Source organism: Nelumbo nucifera, chromosome 3 (genome assembly GCF_055504915.1).
Source record: "Nelumbo nucifera cultivar China Antique chromosome 3, China Antique-T2T, whole genome shotgun sequence".
Classification (NCBI taxonomy): Eukaryota; Viridiplantae; Streptophyta; class Magnoliopsida; order Proteales; family Nelumbonaceae; genus Nelumbo; species Nelumbo nucifera.
Genome location: NC_142651.1, coordinates 25224487 through 25242031, shown reverse-complemented (window position 1 = coordinate 25242031; position 17545 = coordinate 25224487). Strand labels below are relative to the sequence as shown.

Sequence of the window (17545 nt, the reverse complement as noted above, 5' to 3'; positions counted from 1 at the left end):
CTTACAGCTAAGACTATTGCGATTAAGAATGCTCTGAAGTTGGCCAAATCTGTCAGTCGTGAATTGTGATGACATCTTGATTGAGGGTGATGCCAAACAGGTTTTAGATTGCATCAATGTCAAGTAAAACCCCCTTGGACCGTGGATTCAATCATCCAAGATACAGTCGATTTCGGAAAGCCAATTGCCTTACGGATTTCATGTCTAGCCTGGATCACATGAACTCAGATCTCATTCCCGAGTCCATTGAAAGAATCAGGGTGCATGATCCTGATCTGTGGGGCTGCTCTACCCACTGCCTTGTTCAGAGAGCTCCTCTCCCAAAATAATAATAATAATAATAATAATAATAATAATAATAATAATAATAATAAAGGTTCAATACTCAAAAATTGAGTATCGAGTGTCTAATCAATTCACCAAAAAGCAATTCAACAGGCTATGGACCTGACCCACATTGATTGAAGTGGCTTGTTGGAAGCATATCCAAACTCCATTCAGTGAATCACTTTCTGCCAGTGTACAAAATCCAAATACAAATTTTTGTGAAAATTCATGCACATTTAACATGTAAAACCATGACCAGATACAGTCAATGCAAGTGCAATGATTTTGTTCTCTGCAACAAGTACACCCGAGATTCGTTACGCAAGAACAAATACATCCAAAAGAGAAAAATATCCACTCCCCACCCCCCAGTCCAGGATAATTTGCAAGGTAGCAGGCAAATAGATAATAAATCATAATGAAAATCAACAAGTTGGATAAAAAGCTAGCTTTACTATCAGACTAGATAGACTGTTTTTCACAAATTCCCACTTGAATGCCTAGCAGAGATTGTTCTGTCATCCATCCAGTACAGAAGTTGAATCAGGAATGGAAAGAAAGATCCTTCACGCCAGATACTTGATCCATCCATATATGGAATATACACAGCACATATACTGCAGGATCAATTTAGAATTTAACATATTTGACTGATCCAGTTTTCTGGTAAATAGATTCTTCCAATAAAAAAAATAAGTTAAAAAGGAAGACATGGAAGGAAAGAACGCCACAATTCACATTAATATTGTAAATATGTTTTTGTCTTGGAATACTTAAATTCTAACTACATTGGTAATATACACAAGTAATAGTGAATTAGGTATTTTCCTCGTAAGGAGTAACCAGAAGCAGGAAAAAAATGAATTAGTAACTACAAGATGCAGCAAAAAATTCAGACCAATGTGATCTCTAGGTCAAACTGCTAAATTTTGTTTATCTATAATCTGGTTCTGTATGCTTACTTGTCTGTATAGTCGTTCCAGGCTCATTAACCAGTGAAGAACATTCCATGGCCAATGTTTACCGCATTGATAAAGAATTAAGCCCCGAAAGGGCCATGATTGACTATCACAGAACCTGCACATTGAAAAATCGCAGGTTGTCTTATCCGAAGTGGCTGGGTCACTAGTCAAATCCACCATATAACTGAACCACCAATTCTGCAACTCTGGTGAAATTAATGGCAATATTTCTGATAACCTCATCGTGTCTTTCCAGTGCAGTTCTACCTCTGTACCACATATCAAGTTCTCTGATGTTTCTTCTTGCTTTTCTTCAGCAACATAGACATATGATCTATATCTCCAGGAGCTGTCTGAGCTCCGCCAGTGAGCCACTGCAAAGCCTCAGCTGCTGCATCTTTTTCTGCTTGCTTCTTGTTGTTGCAAGGTTGTCCCATGAATTGCGTACCATTGAATTCCACAATGGCTCGGAACTGGTTGTTCTTCATTTGTTTTGTCTTGTAAGTGGGTGCCTCATGTCCTGCTCTGGTGACTAATGTTTGCAATTGACTCTTAGAATTATCACCCCCAGGCCCACTTCCACCACTTCTTGAAAACACGCAGGGCGGAATCGATGCTGCTAGAGTTTCTGATGGTTTTAGGACCTGACGGCCAAAGACAAACCTACCCTCACATCGGTCCTCTGACACCAGCAACCTTACTGCTGATAGGAGATCGCTGTGGACATTTAAGTCCATCTTGGGATTCAAAATCTGTCCATCAAGATTCAAATAAAGATCAAGATACATGCAGTGAAAATCTAAAATCTTCAAAAATAAAGAAAGGGGAGCAAGCTAATCTTGGGAAAGGGACATGGAAAAACATCCAAGGAAAACAGAAATCTGGGATCTGCAACACATTGGAAATAAAAATCTACTAAAAGAAAGCGAGGAGGAAGCCAATCTTAGAGAAAGGAACATAATGGGAAAATATCCAAGGAAAAACGATAGTCGGGCTTGGCTACAGAACATGGTGAATAAATAGTTGTTCAAATTCAATACATGTTTGTTACCCAGTTTTCATGCAATGTGTCACCTACTTTGTTTTGGATTAGTTCATCAAGCTCTCTCTTTAGATTGGTGTAAGTTTCTGCCAAAGCAGGTTTCATGAAGAACTCTAGATATCCTCCCAACATTTTTAGGTGCCCATCCTGTCAAGAGAAAGGGAGTAATCCAGATCAAATTTTGCATGACTGGAAAAAGCAAATGAGCATGGAAACATCCAACTGGATCGGAACTGAAAGCAGTTTGAATGTTTAGCAACTAAGCATAGAAAGAAGGTGCATGAAAAACTTACAAGCCCCTCTCTGCAAATATCTCCTCCAAATAGGAGAAGCACAGAATCAGATATACCAGTAGAATCTCTAAGGAACACTGAGTTCACTTTCACTTTTTCATTGAAAACTAGCCATGGGTATGAAATTTTGAGTTCCCGAGCATTGACCGAGTTCTGGGCAAGACAAAGAAAATATACAGAGCAAATTGAATAAGAAAAACAAAGACGATAATATGGATCCTATCTGCATACTCCATATGGAGGTATATGTAGCCTATATTAGGTGGACATGGCTTGGACAAGGTGTCCAACATAGTACCTACATTAAAAATTGAAGTGTCCAGCATGGACACAGAATCTCTTTTGAAGCATCCATGCAACATAGCATGTAGAAAAAAACCACAGAGAACCCAAGAGCAGCTAAAAAAACAAGAAACTTACAGAGTATAAAAGGACTTGACCATCCTCCATTGTCTTCAGTGATACCGACTTCTCCTTGTTCTGTAAAATCAATTTATGTCATTGTTCAGTGAAGAGTGAAAAACAAACTACTAGATTATCTACCAGGAAATGGTAAAAGGGAACAAACAGATAATAATAGGTTTACATGAAAGAAAAAGGCACAGGCAGTTACAACAATTTAAAGAGAGAAAATTACACATCCAAACCCGACCCAGGCTTTCCCCAATAAAGACAATCCTGATTAACCCCTGCTTTAGCTAAAGTGTCAGCCATAGCATTAGCAGACCATGGCACCCACTTGAACAATCTGTTCAATTGATTGCCCAAAGCTTGGGTTTGTCCAACCAAAGGCCTTTAGACCCAAGAAATATTCTCAACAGCATGCATCCAAACAAAATTGTTTGACAACCCCCCTCCACATCTATATCCTTCCACCCTTGCAAAGAGATTAACTCAGACCTTGAACCAGAGCTAGGATTTCTACTTTATGGGAGATGCCCAGCAAAATTGCGCCTGAAAAACTGAGACAAATATTGCTCTTGCTATTTCTTACAACCCCTCCAATTTCAGCTTCCCTGGATTGCCTAGGCTGCACATCTTCCTGATTAAGGTGCGTGCAACCCAATCTGCATGTCTCTTCAGATTATAGCAGGGTATCAGTCTAGAAAGGTGCAGTCTTCCATTACAACAAATGGGAAATGACCCATCAATGAAGAATTGAACTCTAGAGGTCTTTATATATATATATTCTCTATAAACTATTTAAGCTTACCTGATATTGACTTCTGGATCATAATAAAATATGGAAAAGGATTGGGTTCATGTCATCAGTTCCTCTCCTCTCTCCTCACCATTGTGCTTCAAGACCCTCTAAAATTTTGTCAGAATTTTGGTGTTTAAAAAAAATAAAAAACCCATGACATTAATACAATGATATTAGCATTGAGTGACACATTTACCTTGGAAAGTAAAACATGGAGTGCCTATAAAATGTTGTTAATTTTGAAGTACCAAGTCCCACTACCTCCTTAAATCTTTACTCAATCTCTTGAATCTTGGTGTACTACTCCGTTAATTACAGATAGTGGAAGAGGGATGTGGTTGAAGGCCTGGAGGAGTTGATCGGAAAGTACTCGGTTTCCGTGAAGTTTAAGCAGCATGAGGGTGATTTTACATGGGTTCTCACAAATGTTTATGGACCGAATGACTACAGAAAGAGAAAGGAATTGTGGGAGGAACTGGCGGATGTTAGAGGGTTGTGGGATGGGCCCTGGTGCATGGGTGGGGGCTTCAATGTGATTAGATTCTCGGAGGAATCCAATAAGGTTAACCAGAGGGTGACAAAAAGCATGAGGAAGTTTAACAGCTTTGTGGATGACTTTGAGCTTAAAGAGATCCCCCTAGCCCATAAGACATTTACTTGGTCAAATCTCCAATCTAGACCCATTTGCTCTAAACTGGATAGATTCCTGTTCTCTCTGGATTGGGAAGATCATTGGGGAACCTTGGCTTCTAGAGCTCTTCCAAGGGTGACCTCCAATCATTGGCCCATAGTGTTATGTAAGGAGGAAAGAAGGCGTGGAGGTCCTACCCCCTTTAGATTTGAAAATATGTGGTTACTCCACCCAGGGTTTACTAATAAAGTGAGGGAGTGGTGGTATGAGTGTAACCCATTGGTGGAATGGGAGGGGATGAAATTCCATAAGAAACTTCAATTTTTGAAAGCAAAAATCAAGGAGTGGAATCTGATGAAGTTTGGGAGGATAGATAAAAGAAAGGGAGATCTGTTGGATAAGATTGAAAGCCTTGACTCTAAAGAAGAAAGGGGAGAACTTGGAGAGGAAGACAATGAGCTCAGGAGAGATTTAAGAAGACAGTTAGAGAACTGCCTACACAAGGAGGAAGTTAGCTGGAGGCAAAAATCTCGGTGTAAATGGGTGCAAGAGGGGGACAGAAACACTAGGTTTTTCCACTCTCTAGCAGATGGCAGGAGAAGGAAGAACCTGATCTCCAAACTGGTAGTAGATGGAGTTGAGCTAGTACATCAAGAGGAGATTGCTGGGGCTTGTGTGGAGCACTTCAAATCTATTCTAAGAAGGCCTGTGTGTACACGGGTGTGGGTAGAAGGATTGGATTGGCCAGATGTAGGGGTGGAGGACAAGAGAAGGTTGGAGAGAAGCTTTAGTTTAGAAGAGATCAAGGAGGCTGTATTCTCTATGGATAGAACAAAAGCCCCAGGGCCGGATGGGTTCACAATGGCTTTTTATCAGGACTGTTGGGATATTTTGAAAGATGATCTTTTGCGGGTGTTTGAGGAGTTTTTCAGGAGAGGAGTTATCAATCCGGGTGTGAACTCTACATTTATAGCCTTAATTCCAAAAAAGAAAGATGCTTCCCACCCGAAGGATTCTCGGCCAATTAGCTTGGTTAATAGCTTGTATAAGATCATTGCAAGAGTGTTGTCTTTGAAGCTGAAGAAGGTTTTGCCAGATATCATTGCACACTACAAAGGAGCTTTTGTGAATGGAAGACAAATTACTGATCAAATTTTAATTGCTAATGAGAGTGTGGAGAACTTAAAGAGGGATAAGAAGAAGGGAGTGGTCTGTAAGTTGGACTTGGAAAAGGCTTATGACTTGGTGGACTGGGAATTTTTGAGGAAAGTTTTGACTAAATTTGGGTTCGGGGATAGGTGGTGTAGGTGGATTATGGGTTGTGTTCGGAATTGTCATTATTCAGTGCTAGTGAATGGGACAGTAGTAGATTTCTTTCCAACCAGTAGGGTTATAAGACAAGGAGACCCCCTTTCTCCTTTCTTGTTCATTCTAATTGTGGAGGTTTTGGGGAAACTGATTCACAGAGTAGATTCTAGGGGGCTTATTAGAGGTTGGAGATTTGGGAGGGTGGAAACCCCCCTTACTTGCAGTTTGCTGACGACACGATTCTGTTTTGTGAAGGCAGTAATGTGAGCTTTATCAGGAATTTAAAGTCGGTGATACAACTGTTTGAGCAAATATCCAACTTGAAGGTTAACCTTGGGAAAAGCTGTGTTGTGGGGGTGAATTTGGAGGAGGGAGAGATCAGGGAGAGTGCTGAAGTGCTGGGGTGTGAAGTCTCAGGGTGGCCTTTGAACTACTTAGGGTTGCCTTTAGGTGATAATCCTATGAGAGGGAGCTTTTGGAACCCTGTGGTGGAAAGGTTTGAAAAAAGACTGGTGTCTTGGAAAAAGAACTACATCTCTCTTGGTGGGAGAATTACTCTTATTAAGGCCACACTTGCTAATTTACCTATCTTTTTCCTGTCGGTGTTTAAAATCCCAGTGAAGGTTGCTAATAGATCAGAGAAGTTAATGAGAGATTTCCTGTGGGAACCGGGAGAGGAAAAGAGGGATCATAGGGTTAGCTGGGAGATAGTTTGTAGGAGTAAGACATGTGGTGGTTTGGGGCTTGGGAATATTAGGAGAAGGAATATGACTCTGTTGGGAAAGTGGTTGTGGAGATTCCCCTTAGAGAAGGAGAAGCTATGGGCTAGAATAGTGGCAAGTATTCATGGGCTGGAGCATAATGGATGGGACGCTGGAATCAAAGCTAGGACCACAAGCAATTCTCCTTGGAAAGCCATTCATGACCTGCTACCAGTTTTCTCCCCTAATATTAGGTATGATTTGAATTCCGGTAACTCCATAAAATTCTGGGAACAAACCAGGGTGGGGAGTGCCCCTCTAAAGGATCAGTTTCCTTCTTTGTTTGCTCTTTCTGATCTGAAAAATGAGCCAATCTCGTCTTTTACCACCCCGTCCTCTTCCACTTCTGGGGTTGGGTGGAACTTGGGTCTAAGAAGGGATTTGAGGGACTTAGACTTTGACAATATTTTGAGCCTTATTGCAATTCTTGATAACGTTGTCTTAGACCCCACTAGGGCGGATTCTAGAATTTGGACACCTCCCAACGGCATTTTTTCTTGTGCTTCTTTCTTCAAAGTCTTAAGTCAGTCCACCAGTCCTACCTTCCCCCCTTTTCCTGTTGATGAGGTTTGGTGCAGAGCAATACCTCCTAGGGTTGGTAGTTTTTGTTGGGAAGCCTATCTGGAAAGAATCAACACTGGTGATCTACTCCAAAAGAAGAGACCCAATACTTGTTTGTCACCTCAGTGGTGTGTTCTTTGTAAAGCGGATGGGGAGACTGGTTTTCACCTACTGGTGTCTTGCCATTTTGCGAGGTCAATTTGGGAATGGGCTTTGTCCCTATTTGAATGTAGTTGGAATACCCCATCAGACTTGCAAGGCCTTTTTTCCCCTTCTCTTTTCAGGTGGCGGATAAAAAGGGGAAGGACAATGTGGAGAGGACTAAGGGCTGTAGTATGTTGGACACTTTGGGAAGAAAGAAACTCAAGGATATTCTCAGAAGCTCAGAGAGGAGCAGCAGATCTGAGGGCTATCATTCATATTAGGGCAGGTACAATGGCTGAAATCTTTGGAGCTTTTCACAGATTACACTGTGGATGACATGTTGAGGAAGTGGGGTGAAATTGCAAATTGCACACAGACTAAGTAATGAGTGTGGCTTGGACCCCTCCACCTAGTGGATTCGTGAAACTAAACTTTGATGGGTGTAGCAGGGGAAATCCGGGACAACCGGGGATTGGGGGTGTTTTTAGGGATGAAAATGGGGTCATTTCTGCTATGTTCTCAGGCCCAATTGGAGTGGGTGACTCCCTTAGAGCTGAGATCTTTGCAGTTATGGAAGGGGTACAGAAAGCTAAGGAGTTGAACATCAGGAAACTCTTAATTGAAGGGGATTCAGAGGTGGTGATAGGGTGGCTGATTAAAGATCACAATGGCTTATGGAAGTACAATAATGAGAGGAGGAAATTCAAGTGGCTGGTGCGGGAGATGGAAGTTCAGATACTTTGGGTTAAAAGATCGGCTAATTTCCTAGTTGACGGTTTAGCTAAACAAGGGGCAGAAAGGGATTCACTTTTTTGGGCTAAGCTGTAACTATAGTGTGTTTTCTTTCTTTTTTTCTTTTCTTGAGGTTCTTTGTTGCTCTTGGAAGATAAGCGTGTTTGTCTTCCTATTGTAAATCTTCTTTTGATGAGTTAATGAAAGTGTTATTGATCAAAAAAAAAAAAAAATTACAGATAGGGCATTTTAACTGGGGTATTGAATGTAATAGGTCAATCCAAGATTCAAACCTATACCATATCCATATTTTGTTGGTTTGGGTTGATAAAATGACTAACTAAAAAAAATGGTTGGACATGGGTTCTCTTCCATGGATCTTGTTAGGATCCAAATATCTATAATAATTAGTGTTTCAAAAGCGCAAGGGCAAAAAAAGTGCAAAGGCCATTTTGCATCCAAGGCGCAAGGTGAGGTGCATGCTTTTTTGAAGCAAGGTGTAATTTAAAAAAAAAAAATAAAAAAGCAAAAAATGTAAAAATTGAAAATAAATTAAGAAATATAAAAAATAGTATTAATTAAAAAATAGCATACAAAACATATTCAAGCATGTCAAACTTTTAATTTCCTTATTTCTTTATCAACTGCATTATTTCACATGGTTAATGTGATGTTCCATCTTTCATTCCTAATTCTACAAGCCACATTTATACCAAGCCCCTTGAGGCAAGCCCAAACAAGTCCATGTTAGGATCCTAAATTCTTAATCCCTAAAAAATGATTTTGTAATTTTAATTATCTTTTAAACTATCTTTTATTAGGATGAATGAATGAATAACATTAGCAAATAAGGGGAAGGTATTTTTAGAAGATAATTAAAATTATAAAATCATTTTATTAAAGATTAAGAATTTAAGACCCTAACATTGGGCTTGCCTCAAGGGGCTTGTGGTTGGGGTCTGGGGATAAAGCCCCCAGCCCAACCACCATGCTTAAAAAATACCAAAAAGTGCAAAAAATAAAAAAAGGTGCACACTTGGGCAGAGGGGCAAGGTGCACAAGGCACACGCCTTTTGAAAGTGGTGCGCTTGGGACCTGGTGAGGCATATATATTAAAATGTGCCCTGGATGTGCACCTAGGTGTGCCTTTTAAATCATATCATATTTATCTATTTTCTCAAATACTTTGTAAAAGTAGGGGTACTCATAGAAAACCAAAAAATCAAACCCAGCCAAGAAAACTGAACCAAAAAAATGTAGTTAACCGAACTGATCGATTCAGTTTCAGTTCTGTATTTTTGAAAAAACCGAAGGACCGATTCAGTTTTTCATTAACCTAGAAAACCCCGACAGTTAACCAAACCACGGTATATATATTTATATATATTATATATAAATATATGCATTATATATCACATTTATAATTATTTATTTATAATATATAATATATTATAAATAATATTATATACATTTATATTTATTTATAATATATGTTATAATATAAGAAACCGAAAAGCCAAAGAACTGAACCAACCAACCTGAAATCAATCAATCAGTTAATTGGTGGTACCGGTTCGGTTTTGGTTCAGGGAATTGCAAAAACTGGTAGTACCAGTTCAGTTTCAAAAAATAGCCCAGGGTTCAGTTAACCAAACCTTGAGCACCCCACCCCTACATAAGTGTTTTAAAACCCAATATAGAGGCTGAACCGCTTTTCATTCTAGGTCAATGAATCAGCAGCTAAACCATCTGGATCAACCAGCCAAGGCATCATGCCATCATTAAAGAAGTTTTCACAAAAAAAATTAAAAAAATGCAAAGAAGTAACCCATTGAATAGGTTAGACAGGTTAATGGTTCAACTGTCTAGTTGACTGATCATTGACTGAATGATTTTTTTTTTTGAATATAGCAGGTTAGATGTTGACCTGAAATGGGATTGTGACTGGGTCACCAAGACATTGGTCTCACTGGTGGGGTCAACAATGGGTTGAAAACACTAAGATTTAAGCCATATTTAAAGTCAATTAAGTAAAAGTTGGTCAGTTTATATTCCAACCAATAGAGGAATTTGTGGGATAAAGGGTTGGGTCTGGTTTCAGCCATATTAAAATGGACTCAGTACAAATCTTGCTTATGGATTCATTCAGATCTGAATCCAAATATGGTAATTGGTAAGTCAATAAGGCTTAAAGCTTATTAGATTTAGACTCAGATTTTGGTGGATGTCACAACTCCTCTATGCTCTCTGACTCTAAATTTTGTCGTTTTTTGAATTAAAAAACAAAACAAACAGGGGGCTATTTAAACTCACCCACAACCAATTCAGCTTCCTCTTTATTAGGGAACTAAATATAACAACAGGGCCTACTACTAGTAAAGATGATTGATGAAGTAAAACCAAAAGGAATGAAGGAAAATAATTGATTACTCACCAGAACCGAACAAATTCCAGGGTAGAGGCCAGCACATATGATGGCTCGAATGAGGTGCTCATCATGGTTCCATGCATTGTATGTGGCTGTCTTCTCATCAACCAGGCCAGTATCCTTGAGCAAAGTAAAGAACTGTTTCCGAAGAGAATCAATAGCTTTCAGGGTCTGTGCTGAAAGAAAATTTTCCCAGCAGTACCTATATCCATCTTGCTCTCTTTCAGCATCTTTCCAGCCTTGGTAGGCTCGGACAAGTGCAAGATGATCGCTGTAGTCCTGAGCAGAGAATTGGGCTTTTGCAGACTCAGCAAGCTGCAAAAGGAAGCTAGAGATTTACATACATATTTCACAGTTACAAGGATTTTCTGTAATGTGCTGCAAGTAATTTATAAATGGTAACATTCATTAATTTGTTAGTTATAAGGACTTAAGGAGTACAACTGTCAACCACCCACAACGAGTGTTGACCCCAAGTTTATCTCAAAGATTAAAACGCAGCCCAAGAAAGATTGTCCCTAATGCTACGTTTGGTTTGAAGGAAAAGGTAGGGAAACCTTTACAAGGTTTGTATAGGTTTCCCTACCTTTCCCTTCATTTCCCTACTTTTTCCCTCATTTGCTGTCCATATGTCCAAACCCCCAAACTTTCTATTTGCAGCCACCTATTAGTAATTTAGAGTCTCCTTCAACCTCAAAATTGTGAAGTCCCCATTGATTAGCCAACCTCAACCCTTGGAGTAAGGCTGAAATCTCAGTTCTTGGTGAATCACCCATGACTATTGATCCAGAATAGATTGCGATCAGTCTACCCTCCCCATCTCTGTATGCTCCCCCAACTCTCAAGGGACCCAGGTTACCCAACCAGCTTCCATCAAAATTCAACTTCACCCTTTGTTGTGCTTAAGGGATCCATTATTCCTGAATTACATTCTTTATAATTGAAGAATTTGCCACCACAAACCATCCTCTAGAAATGTCCTCAACTGGGTAGTCTTTGAAAAGCTCAATTGATTTCAACCAATGCATGACTTCTTTTTTGATCAGTAACAGAAATTTTATTAAAAATAAAAAAGCATCAAGTACAACAACGAAGAGGAGGGGTAAACTCTCTTAGCCCTCCCCAAGATCAACACTAACATAAAGAGTTAAAAGCAAGCCCACATAGATTGAGTCCTCCCTACCCCCTATTTGGCTAAGGAATCTGCAAATGTATGACTTTAATAGTTATGCAATCAATTACTTGCTCCTTAGTTCTTTCAATCCCTAGAAAAATTCTATTATTCCTTTCTTCCCAAATTGACCAGAGGATGGCTGCTCTTATGGTTCTCCACATTACTCTTCCCCTTCTTTTCGGTAGTCTAAAGAAACTTGGGTAAAAAAGGCCTACCACATCTGAGGAAGAGACATACCTACAACCAAAGAGAAACGAGAACCAATTCTAAACAAAAGAACCAAAAGGACAAGATTATAATAGGTTTAGGTAATTGTCTCACCACAACCCAAGCATAAGCTACAAACATGAGGTGACACTTCATTGGAAAGGAACTTGCCAAGTTAGAAGACTGAAGAAGAGCAGTGAAGGGGGAACAAGTAAAAGAACCAGAAGGGGGCACAACCAAATTCTACCATCCAAGCAAGAATAATATAAAAACACTGAACTAAGAAGAGATATAAGGTCATCCACCAACCCCATTTCAAACTTCCTTAACCCTCTTTTCAACCCAAATGCCAAGAATTCTCATTACTATAAATAGATGGAAACTATCCACAAACCAAACATTGCGTTGTAGCCTTGCACCTTTTTTGCGCCTTGAACTTTTAAAACACTGCATTGTAGCCTTGCCAAATAACTGTGGGTTGAAATTACACCACCCACTATCACCTAGAAATTGATTCTCCCCTCCTTTCCATTCCAGTTTTCTATTCACCTGAAAGAGCATTCTCTCTTCCCAAGTTCTGTTTCGACTAGGCCAAAAGTCCCTTTTTATGTCTCACAAGTTTCTTCAAATAGTAGTGTCAGATCAGCTTTATTTTCAACCCTAAACTTAGCTCTGAATTTGCTTTCCACAATTCCCATTCTGGACTCAGAAGAATCTTCAGTGTCCGTATTCTCCTCACCTAGGTTGATACAATCTGAATCAAAGTCTTTGTCTACTTCCTTTCCCTGATTATATCTCAGATTTGGCCTCTCAGGGTTTATAGAATATGAAAGTCAGTTTCCTTTCCACACTTCCTATCTTGGATTTGGTTTCAGCACACCATGATTAAAACACAAATGCAGATCCTTACAAGGACTGCTACAGTAGAAAAGAGATTCACAGTTCACAGTTTATCAATGTCCATCTATAACACTATACTATAAGGATAAAATGTAAGTTAGCATACCTCCTTCTTGTCAAATGGCATTAAAAATGGATCCCTGACACTTAAACCAGAAACAACGGTCAATATTGGTTCTAAACAGTTGAAAATGGCCCCTAATATGAGCATCTTTCCGAGTTTGGGCTCCACTGGAAGCATTGACAAGTGTCGTCCTGTCAAGTGACTTGCATCAATTGAGGTGCATTCTTCTAGGGTAACACATAAGGAGAGTAATGCAAATGTATCTAGTATTATTAAAGCAACAAACTGTATCAGCAGCCACAAGCTTAGATGAACTTTGCCTACCTAGAACAGTCAGGTTCTCATTTTCAGCCAACGCTCCAATGATTTTAAGATATTCAATGGCATTTTGAACCTACAAGAAAGAAAAGCAGCCAAAATTAGATAACTTCAAAATTAAGAAAAGGATATGATCAACAATTAAGAAAAGACTAAAAATGTAAAGAAAGAAAGACTATAAAATTGTGTCATATGTAATTTCTATGAATACGTTCTAGAGAAAGAGAACTAGACTCCAACATAAGCTTACCGACAATGGTTCAGGTGACTGCAAGGCCCTAGATAGGAACTCTGAAATGCTTCCAAGCTGTAGGCTTTTAATTTGCAGACAAAGAGATTGTAAGGGTGTTCTTAAGATTTCTGGCATCTGATAATCTGCAAAAGAATCATATACACATCTGGGATAGAGATGGTAACAGTCACCAGGTTGAATGCGGCCAGCTCTTCCTCTTCTCTGAAATAAGGACACAAAAAGCCCACATTAGCAATGTATGTTATGAAACCCAAAATTCATTGTAAAGAAGATGGGCTGAATAACCCATAGCCCACAGTTGTGCTTTATATTTTTTATGTTCTGTTCTGTTAATGGGCCTGTTAGCATTAGTTTTCTCTTGTTCTAATTAACTGGCCACCCCACTAAGGGCTTACTTGTAATTTTCTGATAATTACTGATTAATCATTTTTAATGAAAGGACTAGGGGAAGAAGACAGGTACGAACAACCCTTCTTTTCACCCTTCTCACAATCAATCTCTTCTTCTTCTTGCTGCTGCTATCTCCTTTGTTTTCCCCTTCCTTTTAATCAGTTTTCTTATTCTTTTGAGACTGTTTTTCTTCTTGGTATCAGAGTGGGTCCCTTTTTCTTTCCCTCTTTTTTTTTTCTTCTTTTTTTCCCAATACACTGTGTATGGAGAGCTGAATCAAATGATTGATTGAAGAAGACATTCAGCCCAGTTGGTAGTGGTTTCTTGGAGAAAAAGGAAGATATTCTTCTCATCTTTTTAACAGTTTTTGGTTTTGCCCAATAAGCCTAATCAACTTGAGAGTTCTGATTGCGGGTCCCACAGGAAGCTTCACCTTGGTGCTCAGTGGCTGAAGGAGATCTTTTTTATTACCTTAAAGATCGATCCAAGCTTTGCAAAGCCTACAGGGAGCGGCTGCCTTTTTTCTATTTCTCCCGGGTTCCGGGTGAGATGTAGTTGGCTGTTAGGGATCTGTGAAGGTTGGTACTTGGTGTCTATTATTTCCTGTCTTCTTTATTTGTCATCTGAAACTGTTTTAGGAGTTGTTTGAGGAAGATGAATGCTTCTGGAATTGAAAATAAGATGAGCTCAGAGTCCGAACAGGTTCTAGGAGCACCTGTAGACTCTTTATTGGCTGTGACCACAGTCGAGCTTGATGGGACTAACTATCTAGCATGGTCATAATCAGTAAAGATACATGTTTGTAGTAAAGCACAACTGTGGGCTATGGGACATTTGGCCCATCTTCTCTACATTCATCAAGCTAACAAGAATCTTGTTATAGAAATATGCTTTCAGACCTTTACCATCTCAGCATATTAGATTAAAAATCAACTGGATCTATACCCAAAAGATTCTTCATCATCATCCCCACCTTATCCCCACCTAAATGGTCAGAAACACAAAATCCTGGTCCTTCATTTCACTCTAAGGCTATATGTACCCAAATATATCCAGTGAAATGACCATATGGTAAAAAGTATCCAGGCAACCAGCAAGAAAAATATCCTTTATCAACTTCAACCAAAAGGAGTCTAAAAGAATTTTGGCCATTAAAACATGACTAGCATCACTTCAGAGCCTTAACTCAAAGGGCCCCATAAAAGCTACTGACATTCATAATACTTGTAAAATTAGATGATTCAAACATGGCTAGATTTGGCATCGTTTTTATGTGTTTGGGTAAGATATTGAAACTCGTTGTACAGAACATATCTTTCAATCTGTCAACAACCTATAATATCTGAATGCCAAAGTTTTCCCCAAAAAATTCCAAAATGATGTGAAAGGATTCATGAAATTTTCCAATCAGCAAGCAGACTCATGCAACCCACCAAGATATAGTTGAAATCAAGAATAGATGATTATGAATCCAAATTATTGAAGACAATTATTATGAGAAAATTAGCTTCAAGTAAATTAATGGTCCTAATAGATATTAGAACATTAAGGAATGGCCTTGTCTGGTAGATACAACATCAAGTGACACTTCTCAACACCAAAATCTCTAAAAGAACAAAATTTAGATACAGTTTCACAGGTTTACAAATTGTAACTCCAGAAGGGCCTAGCAAAATTAATCACACAGATTTTAGACAACAAAAGAGGGTGGGTGGGTGGAAGAATGTAATCTTACTTGCTGAGCAGCAGCCTTTGAAATCCAGGAAGGAAGCAGGCAAGGAGTGTTATTCAATGCATCATATGATGTCTCTTTTACCTTTCCACAGTCGACAACAAAAACTACATCATCAATGGTGATACTTGTCTCAGCTATGTTGGTTGCAAGAACTATTTTTCTTATGCCATCCTCAGGCTTTTCAAATATTAACCTCTGAATGCAAACCAAAAAAGAAAATGATCCAAATTGTTAAAGAACATCAAAGAGCATATATGCAAAAAAAAAAAAAAAGGAACAATTGATCACACTTCCAGTGATACTACAGATCATAACACGAAGGATACAGACTGCTGAAAAATTAAGATAAAGTGGAATAGTATCTAAGACTACAAAAGTGACTATTTGAGTGTGATAATATAAAAAGTAGAATGTGAAGAGGTGAATAGAAAGCCTAAGCCTACAGAATTTGGAAAATATGCTGCATCCCAGCCCATTATTCTGCCAAAAGACTATGATTAGACTTTCAGATTAAACAATTAAAAAAAGAATTAAGTTTAGCTGGTGAAAAATGACTTTAAAACCCAACTACCCTACATATAATATCCATGTGCTGCAACACAAGGTTTAAAATGTCCCTGATTTCCCTAATATTTCCACAACATATTTCTCCTACTTGGGATTTTGGGTTTCGTAGAGGACTTAGGGATGCTGAAATTGAGTCTCTTTCTATTTTGCTTGGTTGTCTTAATCAGGTTTGTTTGGATCCCTCCAAGCCAGATAAGAGAGTTTGGACTCCTAGACCCAATGGAACCTTCTCTTGTGCTTCTTTCTTCAAGTCCATCTCTCAACTTTCTACTCACCAACCCTTTCCGTCAAAAGAAATTTGGTGTAGGCCAGTCCCCCCAAAAATTATGGCTTTTTGTTGGGAAGTATTCCATGGGAAAGTAAACACTTTAGACAATCTACAAAAGAGAAGACCTTTTCTTTGTATTTCTCCTAATTGGTGTATCCTCTGTAGAGCTCACGGTGAGGACTGTTACCATCTACTAGTATCTTGTCCCTTTTCTGCAGACCTTTGGGCTTGGCTACTTTCGTTGTTTGGGGGTAGTTGGAGTCTACCAGTAGAAGTTCACATGCTCTCCAACCATTCTACCTTTTATTGGCCTACAAAAATAGGGAGAATTATGTGGAGATGTGCTCGTGCTGCTTTGACTTGGACTCTTTGGGAAGAAAGGAATCTCAGAATTTTTCAAGACAAGGAAAGGAACAACCAAAATTTGAAAGACTGTGTGTTAAACAGGGCAATACATTGGCTGAAGACCTTGGAAATCTTCCGACAATTCTCCTTTAATGACCTTTGGAGAAATTGGTCAGCAGTAGCAAGGTGCTCATCTTTAAAGGACAAATCAATTACAAGCTGGTCTCCTCCACCCAAAGGCTCAATAAAGTTGAACTTTGATGGAAGAAGCATGGGTAATCCAGGATTATCCGGAGTGGGAGGTGCTTTGAGAAATGAGAAGGGAGAGATTTTGTTGCTCTACTCAGGTCCCTTGGGAATTGGGAACTCCATCAGGGCAGAACTTTTAGATGTTGTACAAGGGGTGCAATTTGCAAACCAGCTGGGGGTACAACACCTAATAATCGAGGGGGATTCCAAAGTGGTGGTGGGTTGGTTGAAAAATTCTGAAGAGGCTATGTGGCGATACAAGAATGAAATGAAGAAATTTAGTTGGTTGACAAGGAATATGTTGGTCACTGTACAGTGGGTGGGCAGATCAGTAAATACCTTGTCAGATGTGTTAGCTAAGCAAGGGGTAAATAGGGAAAATTATTTTGGGCTCAGTTGTGATTCTTGTTTTTCTTTCCTAGTTTACTTGTAAGATACAAGGAGGGGCTGCAGCTCGTGATTCTCGTTGGGATGATGTATGAACTCACTCTAAAGTTGCTTCTGAATCAATAAACTTATTATTATTCATCGAAAACATATTTTCATTTCCATGGGTAGCAACACAAAATTTTACTGGAATCGACATATTCCCCAATGAGAACTACCAGCACTATGTGGAGTACAAGAGATATATTATAACATAAGTTGGTGATAATATTGTAGATATGTGGAGTAACAATGT

The 17545-nt window shown here is 39.1% G+C and overlaps 1 protein-coding gene across 2 annotated transcripts in view; it reads right to left on the bottom strand.

Annotated features, from left to right (window-relative positions):
* Positions 1–483: 483 nt before the first annotated feature.
* LOC104592769 (DExH-box ATP-dependent RNA helicase DExH3-like) overlaps positions 484–17545 on the bottom strand; it is a 53196-nt gene continuing 36134 nt past the window's right edge. The window contains exons 11-20 of one of the 2 annotated variants that reach the window (XR_734484.3): positions 15435–15629; positions 13307–13510; positions 13063–13132; positions 12781–12929; positions 10400–10708; positions 3045–3104; positions 2625–2777; positions 2368–2478; positions 1290–2041; positions 484–944 (exon numbers count right to left, since the gene is read on the bottom strand). Coding sequence is in view for 1 of the 2 variants with exons in the window: in XM_010252288.3 (XP_010250590.2) it covers positions 1571–2041; positions 2368–2478; positions 2625–2777; positions 3045–3104; positions 10400–10708; positions 12781–12929; positions 13063–13132; positions 13307–13510; positions 15435–15629 (1722 nt within the window). In the remaining variant the exon portion in view is untranslated. Of the gene's footprint in view, positions 945–1041; positions 2042–2367; positions 2479–2624; positions 2778–3044; positions 3105–10399; positions 10709–12780; positions 12930–13062; positions 13133–13306; positions 13511–15434; positions 15630–17545 lie in introns of those variants that run through there. The other variant, XM_010252288.3, reaches the window with a different exon arrangement.